Here is a 22,396-nt window from a genome sequence, read left to right as displayed (position 1 = left end):
ATAAGATAATCTTATTTTTAGTATTTACTTCAAAATCTATCGTAACTTCATACTTTTAAAACAAAAAATTTTATGGTAATTTAATGTTTTTACAAATATTATTTTAATTCAGTATTTCTATTGTGATTATAAAAGTTTGACAATTTAATAAGTTTAAATATTTAAATAACTTTTAGGTTAATTAGATAGCTCAACTAATTATTTAATATATAATTCATAAAAATTCCAAAAACAATTATTATAATTTGCAAATTATAATTTAAAGTAAAATACTTAGATGATAAAATTTAATAGCTTAACTGAGAAAATTTTAACAAACCGAAAAAATTTTATCTATCTATTATATAAAAAATTTTACATCATAAAATCAATGCTTAATTCCTTAATTTAAATATTAATTACTATGAATATGTGTTATCTTAAAATCAAAGATATAATTTACTTGAATCAATAAATTTATAAAGTCAAAATCGTAATTATTTATCGATAATTATAAGATGTTTTTTATTGATTTTAATAAGTATTTTTCTGGCTGTCTGTTATTTTTGCATGACGTTGGGTTAATCATTTAAACGTGAATACTCTTTATTAATCAATTTACAAATACATAAGATATTTAATAAGTATTTTATTGGTGTCATTAACTGCTTTAAAACTTTATCACTGCAATGTTTTTCTAAAAATCGTTTTATATAACTTTTATGTTATTCGTATTAGATAAAGAACAAATTTTACTAATAATTTATTTAATGTATTTAGGATTTTTCTATGTATTCACAGTAGTGATATGGTTTATTTGTATATAAATTTCATTACGGAATATAGACATGTAAGTTTCAGATAAATTATACATTTAATAAAATTTTTGATTTTTACGATTATTTTATCATACACATTTGTAACATTTAATGACTTGATAAATTAAATTATGTTTGTCTCAGATCATAATAAATGTTAAACCGATAAACTTACATCAATCCACTTGATGTATTCTGATATTCTCGTATAAAGATCTGGGAAAGCTGGTCTAATAGCACAACCAGTGACACCGTAACTCACCACACCGATGAGAACGTTTTGACCTGTGTCCCGTTGAAAAGTCAAAGGACCACCACTGTCACCCTGAAATATTAGGTAAAAAAATTGAAAAACTTGAGTGTTTTCGTACATAAAAATTTTAATTAAAATTCAACAGAAAAAATTATTTCTGGCTGTTATTAGTATATTTAAATTGTAAAAAAAAAATAAAAATACAAAACCTAGCAAAGTGGCATAGTTGGAAGAAGACTTGTTAGATCTTGTTGTCGGATATCACCTATACTAAGTACATATGGTATCTGTAGTTAGTGTTAAATTTTTAAAAGGAATTGTTGGATTTTTCAAAAGTAACCTAAACTCCTATTTTCTTAATTATATCCTAATTATAAATTTTATGATTTATATAAATTAATAATCATTGTAGTCAATAAATTAAGTATGAATTTATAACTTTAATTTTTTAAGTTAAGTACTCTAATTTGCACTTTGATGTATTGTAGTGTGATTTTATTATTTTTAATAAGTAAATAATTAATATTATTTTATGATATTGAATATAAATAGGGAAATTAAAATTAAAAAATTTTTCTCTACAAATTTAATACCCGAGTATAATAAAATGTATTTTATAATTGTAAATTTTTTGAAAAAGTATTTTCATTGTATAGTAAGATTACACAAAATTGCATTTCAAAAGTACGGCAAATGGGACCATTAGCAGCTAAAAATAAACTTCAGTGATTAAAGTAGACAAACAGGATAGTGAGATGTATACGGTATACAATGAGTTTTTATGTTAAGCTTGTTACATTAATTAAAAAGCTCAGACACTTTTGGGAAAAAGATACAAAATTAAATAAATAATAATATTACAATTTTTTAAGTACACGTTTGTTATATTTGCCTGCCATTTATAAACCGTTCTTTACTCTCTTTTGTTTTACGAATTTGAAGTTTTTGTTGCAACATCTTTAACTTTTGGGCTGTTAAAAAAAACTTACAAAACATACTGGTATTGTACAATAAAACACATAATGCAAAGAATCAAAATTTTTCTTTGCATTCATTTTATTCAAATTAATAAACTTAAATTTATCTAAAATTTCGATTAGGCTTGACAAAAGTAAAGTCACCTTTTTTTTTGTTTTTAGTTACAAATAGTAACTATACAAGCTTAAATCTATAAAAATTTTAAGTATAGAAATATTTTTTTAGGTTGGTAGGTAAAACTACTATTTTAATATCTAGCTTGAAGTAGAGTATAGTTGAGCAACTTTAAAGGAATTAACAGAAAATATGACAACCTATCAAAAACATCGTTTTATGTGTTCAAGGAGCCATCATTGATCTCTTTAAGAAATGTTTTAATGTAAAAAAATGATCTGTAATGAACTTATACGATAAACAATATTCCCAGAACTTCTTCCATTATCTCTGAAAAAAATATCTTCTTTTCTACTGTTTTTTGTAGTTTGCGGATGGGGTCCATGGAGTCCAGAATTCTCCGTAGACATGAAATCATAGTAGTAGGGGTAGTGGAAGGGTGACTGTTACCTCTACTACACGTTCTAAAAACTTCTGGACCCCCATATAAAATTTCTAAATACGCCATTGATTATTACAAGTAATACAGAAACTTTTACTATAATACTTTAATAACACTTGAAACTTTATCGATACTATTATATTACTCATGAAAAAGTATTTGACATGCTAATTTACTTACAAAGCATGTTCCTTGTAGAGAAGGAGCCGCTGCACAAAGCATACCTAATCCCACGTGATCGCCGATCAGCCGAGCACATTGAAAATTTGACAGTACTTCAACGGTAAGCTTTTGGAGTATTGGACTAGGATCACCCATGGGAAATGAAGTAATTCCCCATCCGATTACTGAACTCTTTTGACCAACCAATGAGTCTCCTGAAGTGTATTAAAACAAAAAACCTTGGCACAATTTTTTTTTTAAATTTTACTCTAAATAAAATACGGATTTTAATAATCAGTGTTATTTTTTATACAACATGTTTAAAAATGCTTAATCACGTTTTCGTAATTTAAAAAAAAATTTTTTTATTTTTTGTAGTAGATTTAATGATTTCAAATTAAACGGTGCCCAGAAAACAAAACTTTTTGTTCTGAATAAAAATTATTAAAATCTAAAGTTACAACTTTATCAAAGTTATTAACAAACGTTAGTTTGTTTAAAACAGTATTAACCGAAAATTAAACATACTTTTGATATCGCGAAATAATTTACTTGAAATTAAACAATTTGAAATGTCTTTCATCAGTCTGGGAATATTTTTTTTTATCATTACTAGTACTAGTGATGTATTATAAAAAAAAATAAGTAAAGAACTATTAACGTTATAAAATAAGTAGTTGACATTTTACTTTTTGCTTTAAAGAGAAGTGAATTTCTAAACAATTTTTTTAAAAATGAACTATTTAGAAAAATGTTAAATACAAGTTTTTTAAGGAACACATGGCAATTTAAAATTTATAATCATTTAAAAATTTTGATATAACTTGAATTTTATTCTAAATTATTTATAAGGAGTTATACTACCAAACGTTATAGAAATTACTGAAGAACATACCTCCATTTCCAGAAGGCAAGCACACAGGTTGCACATTGTTATTTAAATTGGCGGGGATGTTGAGTCGAAGCAGCGCAATATCATTAGCCAACAGAAATGGATGGAAGTGTGAATGAAATATAACCTGAGAAACAGATCTTACTTGATGTTCTGTTTCATTGTCTGTAGTCAAGTCATTATCACCCAAATGAACCATGAGGCTGTCAATGGGCGTGTCTCTCCTGTATAATAGGATTAATAATACATTTGTTAATCATATAATACTCATAAGATTGTATATTTCTCTAATGCCAAGTTGTTGTTTTAAAGACACAATAAAAACAGTAAACCAATAACTTAATGTTATTTTAATCGAAGTTCCACTTACTAAATTCAAAACATTAAAGATAATCAAGGGAATCTGTTCAAATCAAATAAATATTACTTAAATACTTAATTACTTAAATATAACTTTTTATTGAATACACTGAACAATAATTTGCGTTTATACGATTATCGTAAATATTTATTTCGTTATAGAAGTTCATTATTCTGCTAAAGTCAATGCTTAGTATTTTATGAGTTATTAAAACAGAGGGCAGTTTACTCGCAATTCAAACAGGAGCAGATCTAGAATTTTTATAAGAGAATACTTGACATTTTTTTGATGTCAAAATCAATTTTTCGTTTATTTTATCGTTCAAAATATTTATATTTTTTATGTAGGATATAATAGTCTAAGGAGAGGTGCACACTCTCTGTATCCCTTCCCAGATTTTTATATTCTGCCATTATGTCCAAATCTATTATTGTATTAAATTAAAATATATAAATAAAAACTCAAATATTAACATTAATTTACTATAAATTCTAAAAATTTATTATGGACTATGATATACAGATAAAGTAATTTTTATTGAGAGGTTTCTAAGCTACTTAAAATATACATCAGCATTGATTCGAAATTGAAAAGGTAATAACGAAAAATGTTTTTTTTCTTCCAATATTATACCAATGTTGCTGAACGACATGAAATATTACAAACTACTCATAGACAAAGAATTAAAAATTCAGTTTTTTCCTATCACTAATAATTTTTAGTTATTGTCGTTAGAATAAAAGCAATGGAAAATATAATACATTTTTTTATTGTGGGGCACATCAAGAAGAATTTCTCTAATTGTTTGATGACCAAAATTATTGTTAACTAATGTATTTTAACCATCGTTAAATAATAATAAACTTAATGAATATATTGATAATAGTGAGCTAAAATTATTTTACGTGGAAAGTACTTTTTGGCTTAATATTTGTACTTATCCATTCATTTAGTTATTTCAAAGTAATTTTAAATTGTATTTTTAGAAAATTTCATGTCATGGGTTGAATTTATTTAATTAAACTAAATAACTCTTGCAACTATTTCATTTTTCTTTATATAATTAAGTTGAACTATTCAGCTTTTAGTTACTACTGATTAACTTTCATACAACTTATTTCAAAATTATAAAGTATTGATTGAGGTATGTTTTACCATTATTATATTGTTAGGGTGCGATTTATATTCATGGATGTTGATCAAAACCAAGAATCGGAAGCTACTTGACATTTGCCCAACGATTGTTCCTGCTTCATTAAATAAGTTTTAATTATCTGATGGAGAAACAGGTAATTGTGTACTTTATTTTATACTGAGAGACTATATAATAAAATTAAAATTTTGTTTTAAGTGTACGACTAAATAATGTTGTATTTTAAATATTCAGTAAATAAAAATTATGAGTAATGTGCAATGTGTCTGACTTGAATTTCCAGAACAGTTAATTAGATCTCACCTAAGCGAGATGTATTTGGTTGGCGATGATAATTATTGGCAATAGGTAAGTAGTTGTTAAGATAAAGTTGAGTTATTGACGAAGTAATTAAATGTGATAGAAGTAATAATAATGAAACTATATTTATAGCGTCCACTTAAACACGATTGCCCGTTCAGTAGCTCCGACTACATACAATAATATTGCCATGTCAGTAACTTCTTCCGTGTTAATTAATATGTTTAACAAATTAAACACAGTGTATATAATTTAAGCCGTAAGAAGATAGAAATAACTATTTTTACTATGTATTCTAGCGGAGTGCCTTTAAATATTAAGTGTGACAAATGAAAAAATTCATTCGATTCCATTAAGATTCTGCTCTCGTAAAAATATTCCCTAAAGTGGATTTTGGTGTGGCGACGAATAATCAAATATAGACATCAAAACATCGAACTTCAGTTAAACTACGTGAATCGCGTGTATCGTTCTATATAAATCATTTTTAACGTAGGAAATATATATTTTTTTTATAAGCGAAGAAAAAACATGATATCATTATCCTTATACTTATACTTGAATATTGTATATGCAAGCAAAGCAATTATAACAGTGCAAAGATTTGTACTTTTTTATTGTAAATTGAATATTAAATAAAACTATGATATTTTTTATTTAATCATAGTTATAATAATATTTCTTAGTTGAAAAACTAAAGAAAAAGCGCTTAGTTTAATCAAATATTTGCTACCTGAGTTGAAAAAGAGACCATATCTATCGAATAATAATTTTATGTGAAAAATACTTATTCAAATTTATGGTACATCAAAGAACGACATAAAGAATTTAGTGGTGTATATTTTACAATTGATTCAACTCAGCGAGGTGGATTGAATGAGTCAATAATGCATAAATCGACTCTTTGGTGACATTTATTAAATTTGTATCTGTAAAATTGGTAGGTTGTTATGAATGAATTAAACAGATTCGGCCTAAAAAACACTGTGAATTTCATTTATAATTATCAAATGAATAATTTATTATTTTTCATTGTTATCGTTGACCAAACTGAAAAGCTTGAGACTATATACAAAGAGGATAGAATTTTTAACTTTTAAGACTTTGTCAAGTCATTAAAAATTTCTGTTGGTAAACAAAATTTAGTTTTTTGTTGAATACGTTTTGCTAATCCTAAAAATTAGACATTTAAAAAAATTGTTCTCGATTTCTTCTGTTAATTGAATATTTAATGGCGTTCGTGGAAAAAGCCTAAAAATTTAAACAAATAAAATAGATTATTTTTTTTTTACTATTTATTCTAATATTTTTAAAGTAAAAATTCAATAAAGTTATACTATTTCAACTGCAAAAGTATTAAGTATTCTAGTCGATATTAATAAATTGCAAAATAACTAGGTTGTCGTTAATTTTTGTACTTATTAATTCATTTAATTGTAAATTTAAAAGTAATTGTAAAATATTTTTTTGGAAATAATTTAAATGAACATATATATTTTATTAAATTGTACTTAAATCTATTATGAAATGATGATGTAATATTGTCGTTTTGTTTGCGTAAGTTTATGATTTGAGCGTGATTAAATAAATATATAACATTTTTTTTTTATGTAGTACCTATAGAGAAATATCATAGAAAAATGTATGTGAAATTTGAAGTCTTCTTAAGATTAGGAGAATACTAGGGGGGTTTCCAAATAAACTGAAATTAATTAAGTTGATTTGTATCATAATTTGATTATGCAAATTTTATATATGAGGCTGTCAATGGGCGTGTCTCTTCTGTATAATAGGATTAATAATACATTTGTCAATCATAAAATACTAATAAGATTGTAAATTTCTCTAATCTCAAGTTGTTGTGTTAAAGACCCAATAAAAACAGTAAACCAATAATTTAATGCTATTTTGATCGAAGTTCCACTTACTAAATTCAAAATATCAAATGTATTTTAATTATCGTTTAATTATATTGAACTTTAAAACTTTATGAATATGTCGATAATAATGTAAACTATAACTAATCAACTAATTTGCTTATAACGAGATTATTCCAGTCAGTTATCCCTAAATTGGACAAAACACATCTTCATGATAACGCAATTTAAAAAAATGAGTAAAAAATACTTATGAGAAAAGACTAGATCGTAGACGTACGTATCTTATTATTGATCTGTTAGAATGTAATGCGATCAAGATAAAAACGAAGATCGGGTACTTAGTTAAGAACGGCTTAGTTGTAGCCAAGATCCAGTGGACCTTCGACCATTGTCTACAGAGCGACCAACACCAGGCACTTGGTAATGAACGCCAGAACCTTAAGATCAAAACCGTCTGTCAACATCTACTAAACGGTACTTTCCAGAACTCACAAAGGCAATACAAACGACAGGGTACTTAGTTGAGTACGTCAACCTTCGGAAACCATTCTTCTTTAAGCCGTCCAGTACTTAATTGGGCTACCAGCGGCTAACAAAGCGATAGTTTGGTGGCTGGGCTAGTCGTTATGCCACATATAGATACTGTAACTTAAGTTAAACGACTATATTGATACTCGTTGTAACTCACCTTATATATCTTAAATCTGTTTGATTTATGTGAAAATGTATTCTTTATACGTTAATAAAGAGAGTTTATGTATAAACTCAACACAAGTGTATTATTATTTATAATGAAATGATAAAATAGCTCCGTTATACCTTTTTAATAATTTTTTAATATAATTCGTGGATCTCTTAAACGTACGTTCAAATGCGTACTGTGCATGTCATCAGTATTAGAAAATTATTAGTAGGGTTCTTTTAATATATTTCGATAACCTTTCATTTATTTTCTGAACACTATTTGGGTAGACGTCTTGTACAGATAAATAGAGATAGACCTGCCGGGATATTTTGGATATCCTAGTGGACTAGTACTGCGTTTACTGTAACAGCACTCTAACCCTGCATAGTATTACCGTAATATTATTTATGTGATCTCAAGGGGTTTAAACTTCCTCATTATTTTGATATTTATTATCAAAAAACATTCATGGACATATATTATATCATGATATATTTATACAATTTACGTACAAATTATATTCGTCATTAATTATGATTACTGTCAAAGTTATCGAAATTATATATATACATATTTTTTGACACAAAGATAAATATATATATATATATATTTGATTTGCTTTTAAGTGAAACGTACCGCTATATTAAGCTCAATACTACGGTTGAATATTTTTGAAAAATTTTTGGTTTTATATAATAATAAGAATGAAAAAACAAAATATTATCAAAATTGATCTTCTGTCATACTGTACTTAGTGTACCAATCCTTGGAGCAACAACACATAAGCTATTCAAGTAAAAATCATTGAAGTAGACCTGGAGTCTTTTAGAAAATAGTAAAAATATTAAAATACTTAATTTTAGATTGTAAGTAGATTGACACAAAAACTACTATCTCAAATTTAATTTTTAATTTAATATCATATAAAGTTAATACGTAACCTATATGAAAAAAATTGATTATGCTTAACTAATATGCTTATTAAAACATTAGTTTTTCATTTTTTAATTTGAGTGAAAAAGTAAAAATATATATATTTATTATCCTTGTAATAATAAGTGTATCGATATGGTTCTGGGGATACATTCCCTTTCGTGAGGAATTATTAATGTATAACCTTTAACAGAGTTTAATTAGAATTAAAACTATAAATGAGGGTCTTGTGATTTTTAAATTTTTGAACAGAATAAAAAAAATATTTTTTTATATATCATAAATATAGACAAAGTTAATATAACGACTAGAATGATTAGATAGTTTATATTTTGTGAAGAATAAAATAGGGTATTCTAACACCGTTTTTAAGCTTCCAAGCTCAACATTTTAAATAAATAAATTGTATGAATATCTTGACTATGAACATAACGTGAAAATTCAGCTTTACTTTGTCAGAGTAAATAATTTAAGCATTTGAATATCATTTAAACTACACACTACTTATAAAATAGATGGGCAACCGTCTTTTTTATCATCTATGACACTTTGTTTTTGTTTATCTACTCTTGTATAAAAATAACGTCCTTTACAATAAAAAAAAAAAGGTTAGTGTCTATTATCTCAAGACACCAGAAAAATTATACTCATTTATATGTGGAAAAGTTTAAAATATTATACTTTTTTTTTTTAGATAAGTTAAGACATAATGTTAAATCTACAAACTTTGTAACAATATTATATTAAAATTGTATGATAACTCACGTCATTATACAATGAGCAGCGGTGAGAACGTATCTGTCATTGATCAAAGCACCGCCGCAAAAGAAAAGACCATCCATAGCAATAGCTGCGAGCCAAGGATATTCGCCTACCTCTGCATCCATTCCACCGATGATTCTTCGATTTTGGCTAATAGGAATAGCACTGTCGACTGCCATTCCGCTGTATTCTTGTCGCAAATGGGCTTTTGTACTCCGGTAATAATAAGTGTTCAAAATAGGTTCAGGATAACTCCACCAGACTTTGCCGAAATCAGCATTGCGCTTTGCCGTTCGTTTAAACCGAGCATCACTATTTATACCACTAGTATCTTCGTCGCCAGAACGACTTATGGACGATGGAGTAAAATGCGAAGAGTCGTCACTAGACAAACCGCAATCCACGTTTTCTAAAAATAGTTATAACTGTTAGGATTTATTAGTGTAATAAATAAGGGAAGATATTTTATTACGTTTTAAAGCAGAATTTAATTCTAAAAAGATAATATTGAAACATCATGTATTCGCTCACATATTAGAAACGTAAGCTCAAATTAACATTAACGTGCGCGCTCATAGGTCTGCTAAATCAACGCTGCGCCTAAAAGTTTTGAAGTCGAATAGTACCTATTGAATAATAATAATCAACTAATTATTATAAACAGAAGAATAATTTTGAAATTTAGAGATTTAGGTGGATATTACTGGCGTGTGACGCTTTCGCGACAACTAATATAATCGAAGTGATGACAAAATTTCCAAGAAATAATTCAGTTAATTATTCTGTAAGACCCATCTCTGGTGAACACATCTATAGGTTCTTGGGAAATTTAGTGATGCATGAAAAGTAAATACTATGTACCAAGTAATTAATCAATGCAATTGCTGAAACGATTAAATCTAGGCACAAAATCAAATATTTACACACAAAACGTCAATTAAAAAATCATTCATGTCTAGTGGCTAGTAAAATTATAACGTATTTCGTACCTTTTTAAAGTTTAAGAACAGTTAAATAAAGTAAAATATTTAAAGTTTTAAAAGCATTGTTATTAAATTAATTGAAATACTTAATTTCATAAGTATTTTGAGCCTGTAAACGATGTTTGGCGTGCTATCGGTTTTGATATTAACATAATGTAAACAGATAAAGGACAATGTTGGAACTTCTCTATACAAAAACTAAAACTCGATAATTTAAAATGTGTTTGTTCAAAATAAAAGTTTGTCAATATCAATTAAACAAATAATTTTGTTCTGATAAACAAAAATTAGTTATAAAGCTCATTCAAGTGTTTATTTTAAATAAATATTTCAATGCGTCCAATTTAACTTAAACAATGGTATTTTAGCAAAGGTACATTAAGAACAATCACGTTTCAATAAATTGAAGTCTCTGAGAAAATAACAAACAACATATTTTCATCGGAAACGTGACACGACTCAAATTTGTTTCTTGCGCATTTTCTACTACTCGTATTTTTTGTAAAAGTCTCCTCAGATGAAAATCTCTAAATCTACTATATTCTATGAAATCTAAGGACGAGTTTCTAAAAAATATATATAGTTTTATATAGTTTACTACCTTTTTCTTTTTATTATTACGCGTAATGTTTTTACGAGCTGTGGATATTGCGGTTTTCGATGGATTCGTCACTCGAAACTCATCGAAGTGTTTACGGGTATCTAAATTGAATAAATCTATTCCTTTGTTGTTTTTTCATTGATTTATAGCATTTAATTTTCAAAATAGAACACTCGTCGTAAATTCTTTTCTGTACAATTCTCAAGAGGGCTAACGCCAGGCCTGTATACGGGGGAGGTAGGGGTTCAACCCCCTAAATTTTATAAAAGAAATATATATATATATATATATATGTATATATCAAATACTATCAATATTTATCTCTGATATAGTTCTTACCTTTGAATTGCTGAATCTCAGAGCATCCAATTTGGGATATTTTTATTAACCAAAAATTGGTTGGTTCGCTTTGAACGATTAAAGCGATTTTCAAAGGTTTTTCTTGACTTGGTTTAACTGCTACCACAGCTGAATTAAATATACAAAATGTTTTTTTTTAATAACCATGGAGTGTATTGTTTTGATACCATTTATTTAATTAATTACAAGTTGAATTAACGAACAACATATTTTATAAATGTAACATTATTTGTATATACTAAAGGACAGTAAAATTAATTATCGTTTTAATCACCCCAAGTCAAAATAACTTATGATACTTTTTCATTTGGAATTGTAAAAAAAATTCTTGACTATTTTAGGTCGACAATAGTTTTTGAAATAGTATTAGTAAAATACCATTATTTTTAATGATTAGGTAGGATTAAATTACGTTAAAAAAGGATAAATACACTTTGTCTTCGTCTATAGAGATAACAGTAAAGGAAAATAATGATGATCATTACGTTTTTATTTAAAAAAAATTCAAAGATAAATAATGTGTCTTCCATTATATTTAAAATCATATGTCAGATAACTGTTGGGCATATTAAGGCGAATACTCAAATAAAAGGTAAAAATAATATAATTCCATTTAAAAAAAAAAGTATAAATTGTGCATTTATAATTTTAGCAAATACTTACTGCTATAGCCGGTCAGTGGCCCACATTGACCTGTTGTTGGACCGTCGTTTGAATTCAGTATATAAAGTTGGTCAATATCGCATACCCCACCAATTTTGCGGGCCAAGTTCACGTGCTCGTATTCCACACTTTAAATTCATAAACAAAAATTTACTGCGGTTAAAGAATATGAATATAATCATGCTGTAACGAGGAATTTTTTATTTTTTCAGTTAGAAAAATTCAACGAACCTAAGAGAACATAAGCGAACTATAAAAAAATCTTCTATGTTATTTTTGTTAAAATTGTCTGAGTATTAGAAAAAGAAAAAAACAATTTTTTTTCAGTAGTCTATTGAATGAACATAAAAGTTAAATTCTAATCGAATAAAATTGTATAGAACCTTTGATTATTTTAGTTGAAATGTTAGCATTATAAAAGTAATTGATTAATTCAAATAAATTCGACATCATTAATCATTTTGATTTTAAATTATAACGTCACATAAAAATTCAGTGGCTTTAAAGATGTCACTTTTACAACAGATAAATATATTTAAATGATCTTGACTCAATTTTCCAGTCGTTAATTCAACAACACTTTACGGTCACGATTTTAAATAAAATTAATTCATAAAATGAATAATTTTTAGTGAGTAATTTGGTCTCAGACAGTTGTTCTAGAAACTTTGATTAGGGTCCACTAGGATTCGTGTATATCAAATATGAAAATTAATTAATTTACCGAATCCCACATGTGTCTTTTTGTATGATAATATCGTAATCACAAGCCAAACTACCCGTGTCCATTTTGATATTTTCAGGTGACTGTAAGTATGTAATTTTTTCACCGGACACGTCTCCGCACATCAATAAATCTGAAAAGATAAATATTAAATAAGTGGAATATCCAAATACTTATTATGGTATAAACATTCATGTTTATCTTCATTTAAGACGTGAAAATTATACTAAAAGAGGATTTGTATACTTTTTGAAGTTCATATTATATTAAACATGTATATTAATCTAATTCATCAAAACAAAAGTTAAGCTAAAAAAACAAAATAAATAGTTTTATACCGTTTTGAAAAGTTTTTTGATAGATTAAAATGTATACATTATTGAATAAAACAAAGTCTTTAAAAATATTTAATTTAAACATAACGGTATACTTATAAAATTACAGCTTAAAACATTATTAGATATGAATGTGTTAAAGTTTTCGTATCATTAGGTTAGTAGCTATGTAAACATTAGACATTTAGGAAATTTTTTTTTTTCATTTTAATTATAATTAGTACTATATTTTAAAACTTTTGTTAATATTAGTTTTTAAAATTATCATATATATTTTCCTTGATTTTTTAAAAATATCATGTAAGTATATTAAAAGTTGTTATATAAATTTTTAAAATTTTATTTCTAGATTAATATTTATAAGACTGTAATCAAACGTCGTTTTATTGATATGACTATTTTTGGTTCTTAACAGAAGTATGTACACTTACATGTACAGCAAATAAGATTATTCGACCCATCACACGGGATCCCACTTTGGCCCCCTTTTTCAAAACAAGTTTCAGCTGTAACGCAAAGTCCTTGCATTTTGCCTGCTTGACACTTTGATGGGTTGCATACTTCAGTAGTCAGCACTAAAGGACTTTTATCAGTCTCAACGCTTTCGCTAATATTCATATCCACTAAAAAACAAATATTTTGTAAATATTAAATTAGGATCACAAAAATAAAAAATACCTGGTATACTTAAAAATACTTAATTATAACTATAGACTGAAAAATATATATGTATTATAATTATATTACTATTGCTATGTTATACACAGAATACTTACACTTGGGAATGCAAGTTGTATATTTCATTTTTAATGTCATGCATAAACATTTACACATATATATCGACTAAAAATGGATATCTGTCAATGACTAAAATACAGGGAAATCCCAGTTATTCATAAAATTGTGTCACTCAGATTTCGTCTCTAGAGCTTACACGAATTGGATATTTGTATCAGTATGGTTTTGTACTTTGAGATAAACATTCTTTCGGTTGGATTTGGGGCAATTACTAACGCAAAAGGTCGGTAAATCCTTTTCAATATGAAGGTTTCTCAAATAATATAATTAAACTATTATTATTAATAATATTATCATTTGTATTACTTTTTATTTTTATCATGTATCATCGTATTGATATTCTTCATAGTTTAAATTAAAACAAAGAAATGTTCACATAAAAAAAAAGGGTTAAGTACCTAATTTATAGCACTAAGATTATTTTTATAGTATAGAGAGCTGATAAAGAATTACAAATAAAAAATGTTTGATTATGTATATGGGCTTAGAATTTTTCATTTCTATCATGTTTTTAATTAAATAATGTAACATAGGAGGTAAAAAAACTATATATAGTTCATGCAGTTTTAAAAAGTTAAACGAATATTGAATCTAATCGAAATTGAAAAAATTAATAAGAAAGGCAAGCAATTGAATATCCTAATAAATATATACATATACATACACAATAATACCATATTAGTTTCAATTTAATGCTAAGAAGGTATTGTTTTAGCTTTGATGCGAAGCTGAGAAATTATTAATTTTACCACGATGAGTTTTTTTTGTGTCTGTTGCCACTTTTTCTCAGCTCTCACTGGACTGATTTTGATGAACAATATGTCAAAAGATCACAAATTGTATCTAGTTGAAGAAATTACCCTTAAAATTTTTAAAAATTCCCTCGTTCCCCATAAATAGGGGAAATTTCTAAAAAAATTACAACTTTTCAAATCGGTAAATTTTGTCATTTTTTCACTTTTTTTTCTTAAAACTACCATAACTTTTACAAAACAACTTAATTTTCTTTTATATTGTAACCATAGATATTTTCCTTTTATTCGATAACATTTTTTTGAAAGTCTAACACTTAACCTGCTCACAGGGGGAGATTTAAGATAGCAACGTTTTACAAAAACTAGCATTTTCAACTTAACTTTTGAAAATGTTCCAGAAATACTGAATCCTTTAAACGTATATCAATTTAAAGCTTATGTCATGTACTATAAAATGAAAAAAAAAAATTTGTCCCGACACCTTATCTTCTACGTGCAAACGACTGTCGTAGTTAAAAAAAAATGCTATTTTTGTGTTAAATTTTTTGATTTTAGATTTTAAATTGCTATAACTTTTTGAATAATGTATGTATCAACACAATTTTTTTTTCTAAATACATTATATATACCTCTTTCATTTAATATAATTTTTATTCAAATTGGACAATATTCCTTTATACAGGGGGCTTTCAAAACTTGAAAAATACGAATAAAAAGTAGAACTTTTTCAACATAACTTTTGGAAATGTTCCGGAAATACTGCGTCTTTTAAACATATGTCAAATTAAAGCTTACAATAAATACTACAAGTTCAAAAAAAAAAAATTTGTCACTTATTATTCTGGCACTTTTTATTCTGTAGGAAAATGGCCGTCGAATTTAACGAAACTTTTAATTTTTATGTAAAAATCACTATTTAACATGAAATATTTTATTACTTAAAACTGCCATAACTTTTTGAAAAATGAACAAATGAAAATTATTTTTTTTATATTGAAATCTTAGATATTATTCTTTTATTTGATATAATTTTTTTGAAAATCTGACCCTAAATCTGCCCGCTGGGAGAATTAAAAAAAAAAAACAATTTTTGCACACAAGTTATGCTATTTAAATTTTTGAGAATGTTCCGGAAATATTGACACTTTTATTTAATCTTAAAGTAAAGCTTATATTATTATTTATTATAAAATTAATAAAGCATAAGAAGTTAAAACTATTTGAATTTTTTTGCTTTTTTAAAGTCGAAAAAGTAACTTTAAAATTTGAATTAGCTTAAATTGCCAATTTTATTAATCGGCGAAAGCGACGATTAGTTGCTGAATCGCTTACATTTATGTCTTTCACGACACAATTCGGTCGTTTAATTTTTAGGGTACTAGGTTCAAATCCGCCTGTGGCAATTTTTTTGTAAGTTAGAAAAAAATTTTCAAATCATTTGATTTTTATCTCATTTAGATTCATTAACTTCAATAAATATCAAGAATCCTATCACTGTAGTCTCCCCTTATGAGAAGACATTTCTTATTCATATTAATATTATTTCACTATAACTTTATTTTTGTGTCTGCGATTTATTTTTCCAACTATTACTAACCTACTTTTTCATCGATATGTCAAATTATTACAATGCGTGTTTAGTTGAAGATATAACCCTCAAAAATAGAAAAAAAATCCCTTAATCAAATGACAAGTAGCTTAATCATACAGCTTTATAGATACAAACAATTAAAATCATTAATTTCTAATATATTTAAAGTATTTATTGTCGAATTAGATTTGATATAATAAAAGTATTCAACTACAAAAGTAAATAATTTTACTTTGTAATTTTTTGTTAATTTTTTTAACTCTATTAGCGTGTGCTACTATCAGTCTATAACATTCCAATTTTTTTGGAAAAGTGTTGTTTTCACCTCAATTTAACATTTTTTACAATTATAATCAAATTTTATAATACGCACAATTAAACTTTTTTTTATTGGTTTTTTTAGTTAAAGTAAATCATTAAAATTAATTCAGTTCTGCATATTTCAATTGTAGAATCTTTTTAAACAACAAAAGTTAACTATAAATGATTACTATGATTTATATTACGATAAAAATGCAAAAAAAAATAAAGCTTTTCTGATAAATTTATTGTACATTTTATAAAATTTGCTGACTGCATATTAATCTTTACAATTTCATTTTTTAGCTTCGATGCGAAGCTGAGAAGGTATTAATTTTACTATGATGTGTTTTTTTTTCTACTTAATGATGTCAATTTCAAACATGTAAGTTGAGCTAAAAGTTAAATTCATTGTTGGGCCTTAAATATTTATTATTTATCTTACCAAGGATATATATATGTTATACGCTTTTACTAACCCATTTAGGCCCATAGCGGCTTCCTCACCATCTCACCATCTCATTTATATATATATACTTGTTTTTACTTATACTATGTAATATTAGATAATTAATAATCACCTAATATTATTATGAATAATTTATTGTAATCGAATACTATTTTCTTTGTATACTAGATTCTTAAAAATGTAAGTGTCTCAAAAAAATCAATTGATTTTCTTATAAATTGTTCTGTAATGTAATATTTAAAACATGGGCAGTTTTATATGCGATGAGAAACAATAATAAATTAGAGGCTAGATAATTTGTTGTGAAAGTAAAAGTTTAAATTAAATTACTTAAGTTGTAATTAATGGAAGTAGCCTTTAATTAAATTAAGAAAATGTAGAAATTATTATTATGAAGCATTTTTATTAACTAATCGCTTTTACTGACAATAACAAAGTTACTTAAAGTAAATAATACATGCAATTAGTTGCAAAAATATTTAATTTTAAAAAGCAATAAAAAAATCTAAAGAGTAAGTACTGCATATATCTTTACATTTTTTGTTTAATAAGAATAATTAAGTATTCTAAAAATTAAAAAATATGATTTAAGCAAGTCAATTTTATAATGCAGGTTTTAAAATTTAAAGTAATGATTGGAGCCGAGGCGCAGATTTAACTACTATTTTCAATAGATATTTCTCGGGCAAACTCTTCCTTCGCTTAAATATAAAAATGTTAATAACTTCCGAAATATTGATCGAAAAGTTGTTATTAATTAGTTTCTTAATTAGATCTTAAAAATTAATCTAACATTTATTAGATAAATCGTATGAATAAACTAGTTGGTTTTGTATGTTGATAATTGAAAAGATTAAGTTGATACATTATAAAGTATAAAGGATGAATATAAAAAACACTTATTGATTGATAAATTGAGAAAAGTGTGTGTAACTAAGATAAAACAAAAAAAAAGTTGTAATAGTAATTTCTATTTTTCGATTAATTAATTGGTTTATGACAAAAGAATCATGTGTTATACATGATGATTGAATGAGAAAATAATCACTTTATATATTTAACCATTATATTGGTTGTAAAAATTTATCCTTTATTACATTAAAAATTTACAAGTTTTTATTTATATTAACATTTGATTATTTCTAAGGATCTAAAAGTTATTTTCAGAGAAAATAAAAACGTAAGTCTAATATTAAGTGTAGGGGTAGAAATCGTTTTTAATGCGGCGATAATCGTATAAGAACCATGAAAACATTAATATGAAAATAGCGGCCTGTTATTAACAAATAACTTCAATAATCATAATTATCAAACGAGTTATGGGGGTTCTTAATTATAATTTTCAGTGCAGAAATACTACCAGGTAATTATCAATTTTCTGAATAATCTTAATTGATTTACCTGGAAGTATTCTTTATATTTTATTAATATTTTTTAAAACCTCGGTTGTAAGACATAAAACATAAGTAAACAACTTAAAACCTTTAAAATGTACCATAAAATTATCGTAAAGTTTGAAATTTTTGGTATTTTAAGTAGTATGTAATTAAGACATAACTTTTAAAACCCCATTGCAGAAAGACGCGATTACAAGGAGTGCATTGTTCAGATGGTCTGCCAAAATTAGCAGCTCATTATTATTTTATCAGTTAATGAATAAATTTTCCTGTGGATAGTGGCTAAGAATACTTCCTCGGCCCCTCTGCCAGTCGTAAGAGGCAACTAATGAGGTTGCACCAGGTCGACAGCCGGCGTAAAAATCATTGTCAAAAAAGTATGAGGAATCCTGAACAAAACTTAGGCGGATTGTCCCATCTTGGATGTACGCGGTGGCCGACCACAAGTAGTTGGGATTAAGGCGAGGAAGAAGAAGAAGAGTTAATGAATAAATAATTTAACTTGATTATATAACAAGCTCAAATTTCAGAAAAAATTTTTTAGTATAAATTAATTTACCTTTATTTATCTGCCTCGTTCCTTTAATGACAACTCTTTTTGTTCTCGATAATAGTGGTTATTATTTTTGAGCGTGAACTAATTAATCTTGCATAGTTTATATATCTAATTATTACTATAAGAGAGATTTTAGAATTTTTTAGTGAGAGGGACGATTATAAAAATTGAATTTTTCATATTTAATCCTAACACCAAATGCTTCAGATTCGTTAATGGGGATATTTTTTCTTTTATTCATATCTCACAGGTTCAACTAAAATAAAAATTTTGGGGATATTAAATTTATTTCTCCCTGTGCTAAAACTATTTTTATTTTTCAATATTAATAATTTCCTAACGCATTGAGAGCTAACCTCCTTATTTTCGTCTATAATTACCCTACGTAGATTTATATTTTTACAATTTAATAACAAAAACATTTTTTTAACTTGCTGTGAATCAGACATTACCTTCATTACCAGTAGACTTGATAAATTCTATGTCAAGATTTCTTTGGTGTCTCATAATATAAGCGGTAGCATTGTAAAGCGTCATTGGTATTGAATTAATGTCAACGACATTAGTCCGCACACTAGAGCATCGAATTTCAATAACAAGTATTTTAATTAAAATTATTAATTAATATATTCAATTAAAATAATCTGTTTAAAAATCATATAGTTTTGTGGTGCTTGACAGTAATAAAATAAAATTTAAATTTAAATAAGTTAAAATGTTAATCCAAAATATTAAAAAAATGATTTTAGAAAAAGAATTTATTATGTTTTTGTTTTTACCTGGACATACTGAAGCAAGATAAATAAATGGCAATGATAACATGAGTCTTCATGATTCTGACTGAAGGCGAAACTTCGAAACTGTTTCATCGTTAAATGTTGTACGGTATGATTATATATTTATTAAACACCCAAACAGCGAAGAAAAAGTAATTATACTGTCATGCTCCCATTCAGTTGTTTGTATAATTTGTGATCGCTATAGGTACGCTCTGTGTCCATTGTTATATGCATGTGTTTTTTTATTTTTCACTTTAATTTTATGAACTATGATAGTAATACTGTTAATATAATATATTTTCATAGGTAGTATTTGAATAAATAATAGAAATATTCAAAATATTATTTTAATGGAATAAAATCACTAATTTTCTGTTTTATTATTATTATTATTTTTTTTTGAAACCAGATATCTATTTAAGAATTTGATTGCAGTATAGATACTGAAATGTACAAATAAATTAAGTTATATGGTTTTTCAAAATATTTTAAACTGACACAAAATGTTCTTTTAGATTTAATGCATCAATATATGTAATCTGTATTGTTATCATAAACTATTATCAACTTCAAACAAAAAAAATATTTGTTACGTCAGCACAATACTATTAGTTCATTAACTAATTTGCCACGTATTTTTTTAAAATATTATCGAGTAAATAATAGTTATAAAATATGTTGGTTAATAATTATAAAAAGAAGTAGTTTTATCGTTTATTCAAAAAATTTCAATAGCTGCTATTTATTAAAAATAGTTATGATATATTAGGAAGATACTTAATTAAATAGTAGATTACTCCATCTTCACTAGCTGGCAATAATGTTTTTCTAAACATTTTTGCATTAAAAAGGCACAAACATGTGTAATAAAACTTTATTGGCACTATAATTATCTTAAAGCCAATAAGAGTTTATTATATTATACATTAAAATAAAATTATGTGTGGTGACTCGATGGAAATAATTTTGTCTGCAAAATATTCTATTGAATTAAGTATTTTATTAAAATTTTTGGTACAATTTGTTCCAGGCAAATGTTGAAAGTAATTAAGATAGAGTTTTTTTAATGGCCACATAAATTGAATTACATTAGGGTTAAATAAATTTCTTATCTATTTAGTGTAACACTTCAACAAATTTTACTATAAGAAAACTATGTAAGAGTAATTGAAAAACACCATCTATCTCGGTACACAACTTACATTGATATTGGTATAGGAAAGACTATGACAATAACGTAACCCATCAGACAATGCTTGTTGCTCTTTATATAACATATTTAACGTATAATTATTATAATTTTTGTCTTGTATTTTTCTGTNTATAATACGCTCAATTGAGTAAATCTTTTTAACAACTTTGTTTTGATTGGTTCATTTAGTTAAAGTAAATCATTAAAATTAATAAAGTGCTGAATATTTCAATTGTAGAATCTTTTCAAACAACAAAAGTTACTAGGAAATTATTACTATTACTTNTTAAGTTCTCAATATTTCAATTATAGTAGAATCTTTTCAAAGAACAAAAGTTACTAGGAAATTATTACTATTACTTCTATTTAAGTTATCTATTACCATAAAAATGCAAAAAAATATTGAGCTTTTCTGATAAATTTACAATAAATAGTAATTATAAAACTTTCTGACTGCATATTGATCTTAACGATACAATTTTTTTAATTGTCATAAAATTTTCTATTTAATGATGTCAATGTCAAACTTGCCAATTGAGCTAAAAGTTATGGTAAAATAAATTATTTATTTTTATTATAAACATTTACAACAATCTACTTTAAACGATTAAAAAAATAGGTTAAATATGACATTTTCCTTATTTTTAACATATTAATAATCAAAATCAGCATTAATTTAAAACAATTTTTTTTGTTCTTAATTATTTTTAGCTTTTTGTATATGTAAATACTATTTTTTAATAATATTAAAACTTAAAAGTTTCTTTTTCTTTGCCTTAATCCCAACTACTTGGGGTCGGCCACTCTTATCCTAAAATTCCACTTGACACGATCTCCCACATCTTCTACGCTCACATCAGCTGTCCTCAAATCGCATTCAATAGCATCCCTCCATCTCTTTTTTGGTCTTCCTCTATCTCTTCTTCCTTCAACATTCATTTCTATAACTGTTCTTACAGCTTTCGATTCTTCTTTCCTCATACCATGACTAAACAATCTAAGTCTATTTTCTGTCATCTTATCCACGATTGACGCAACACCTATACTTCCTCTTATATGCTCGTTCCTTATCCTATCTTCTCTAGTCACTCCACTCATCCAACTAAGCATTCTCATCTCTGCTACACTTATTCTCTGCTCTACTTTCTTATCAACCGCCCAACACTATGAACCATACATCA

General features: G+C 25.9%; 1 protein-coding gene and 1 long non-coding RNA gene across 3 annotated transcripts; one reads left to right on the top strand and one right to left on the bottom strand.

The window, feature by feature from the left end:
- Positions 1 to 764: 764 nt before the first annotated feature.
- LOC126907832 (phenoloxidase-activating factor 3-like) lies at positions 765 to 20,424 on the bottom strand. 2 transcript variants are annotated; one of them, XM_050689450.1, is made up of 10 exons: positions 20,024 to 20,423; positions 19,697 to 19,818; positions 13,810 to 14,001; positions 13,044 to 13,176; positions 12,320 to 12,447; positions 11,636 to 11,764; positions 9,716 to 10,121; positions 3,642 to 3,862; positions 2,765 to 2,961; positions 767 to 1,122 (listed from the first exon to the last, which is right to left on the bottom strand). In XM_050689450.1, exons 1-10 carry the CDS (start codon positions 20,074 to 20,076, stop codon positions 955 to 957), a joined length of 1,749 nt encoding a protein of 582 aa, XP_050545407.1. In that variant the 5' UTR covers positions 20,077 to 20,423; the 3' UTR covers positions 767 to 954. The 2 variants fall into 2 exon arrangements, with proteins under 2 accessions (XP_050545408.1, XP_050545407.1); XM_050689451.1 differs by lacking the exon at positions 19,697 to 19,818 and having other exon boundaries at positions 765 to 1,122; positions 20,024 to 20,424.
- On the top strand, positions 1,021 to 3,976 carry LOC126907859 (uncharacterized). Its single transcript, XR_007704637.1, has 2 exons — positions 1,021 to 1,134; positions 2,254 to 3,976. It is a non-coding gene; the product is annotated as an uncharacterized LOC126907859 (long non-coding RNA).
- Positions 20,425 to 22,396: the final 1,972 nt, after the last annotated feature.

Source organism: Daktulosphaira vitifoliae, unplaced genomic scaffold (assembly GCF_025091365.1).
Source record: "Daktulosphaira vitifoliae isolate Bord-2020 unplaced genomic scaffold, ASM2509136v1 Scaffold_5, whole genome shotgun sequence".
In the NCBI taxonomy this organism is placed as follows: domain Eukaryota; kingdom Metazoa; phylum Arthropoda; class Insecta; order Hemiptera; family Phylloxeridae; genus Daktulosphaira; species Daktulosphaira vitifoliae.
This window is presented reverse-complemented; position numbering and strand designations above follow the sequence as displayed.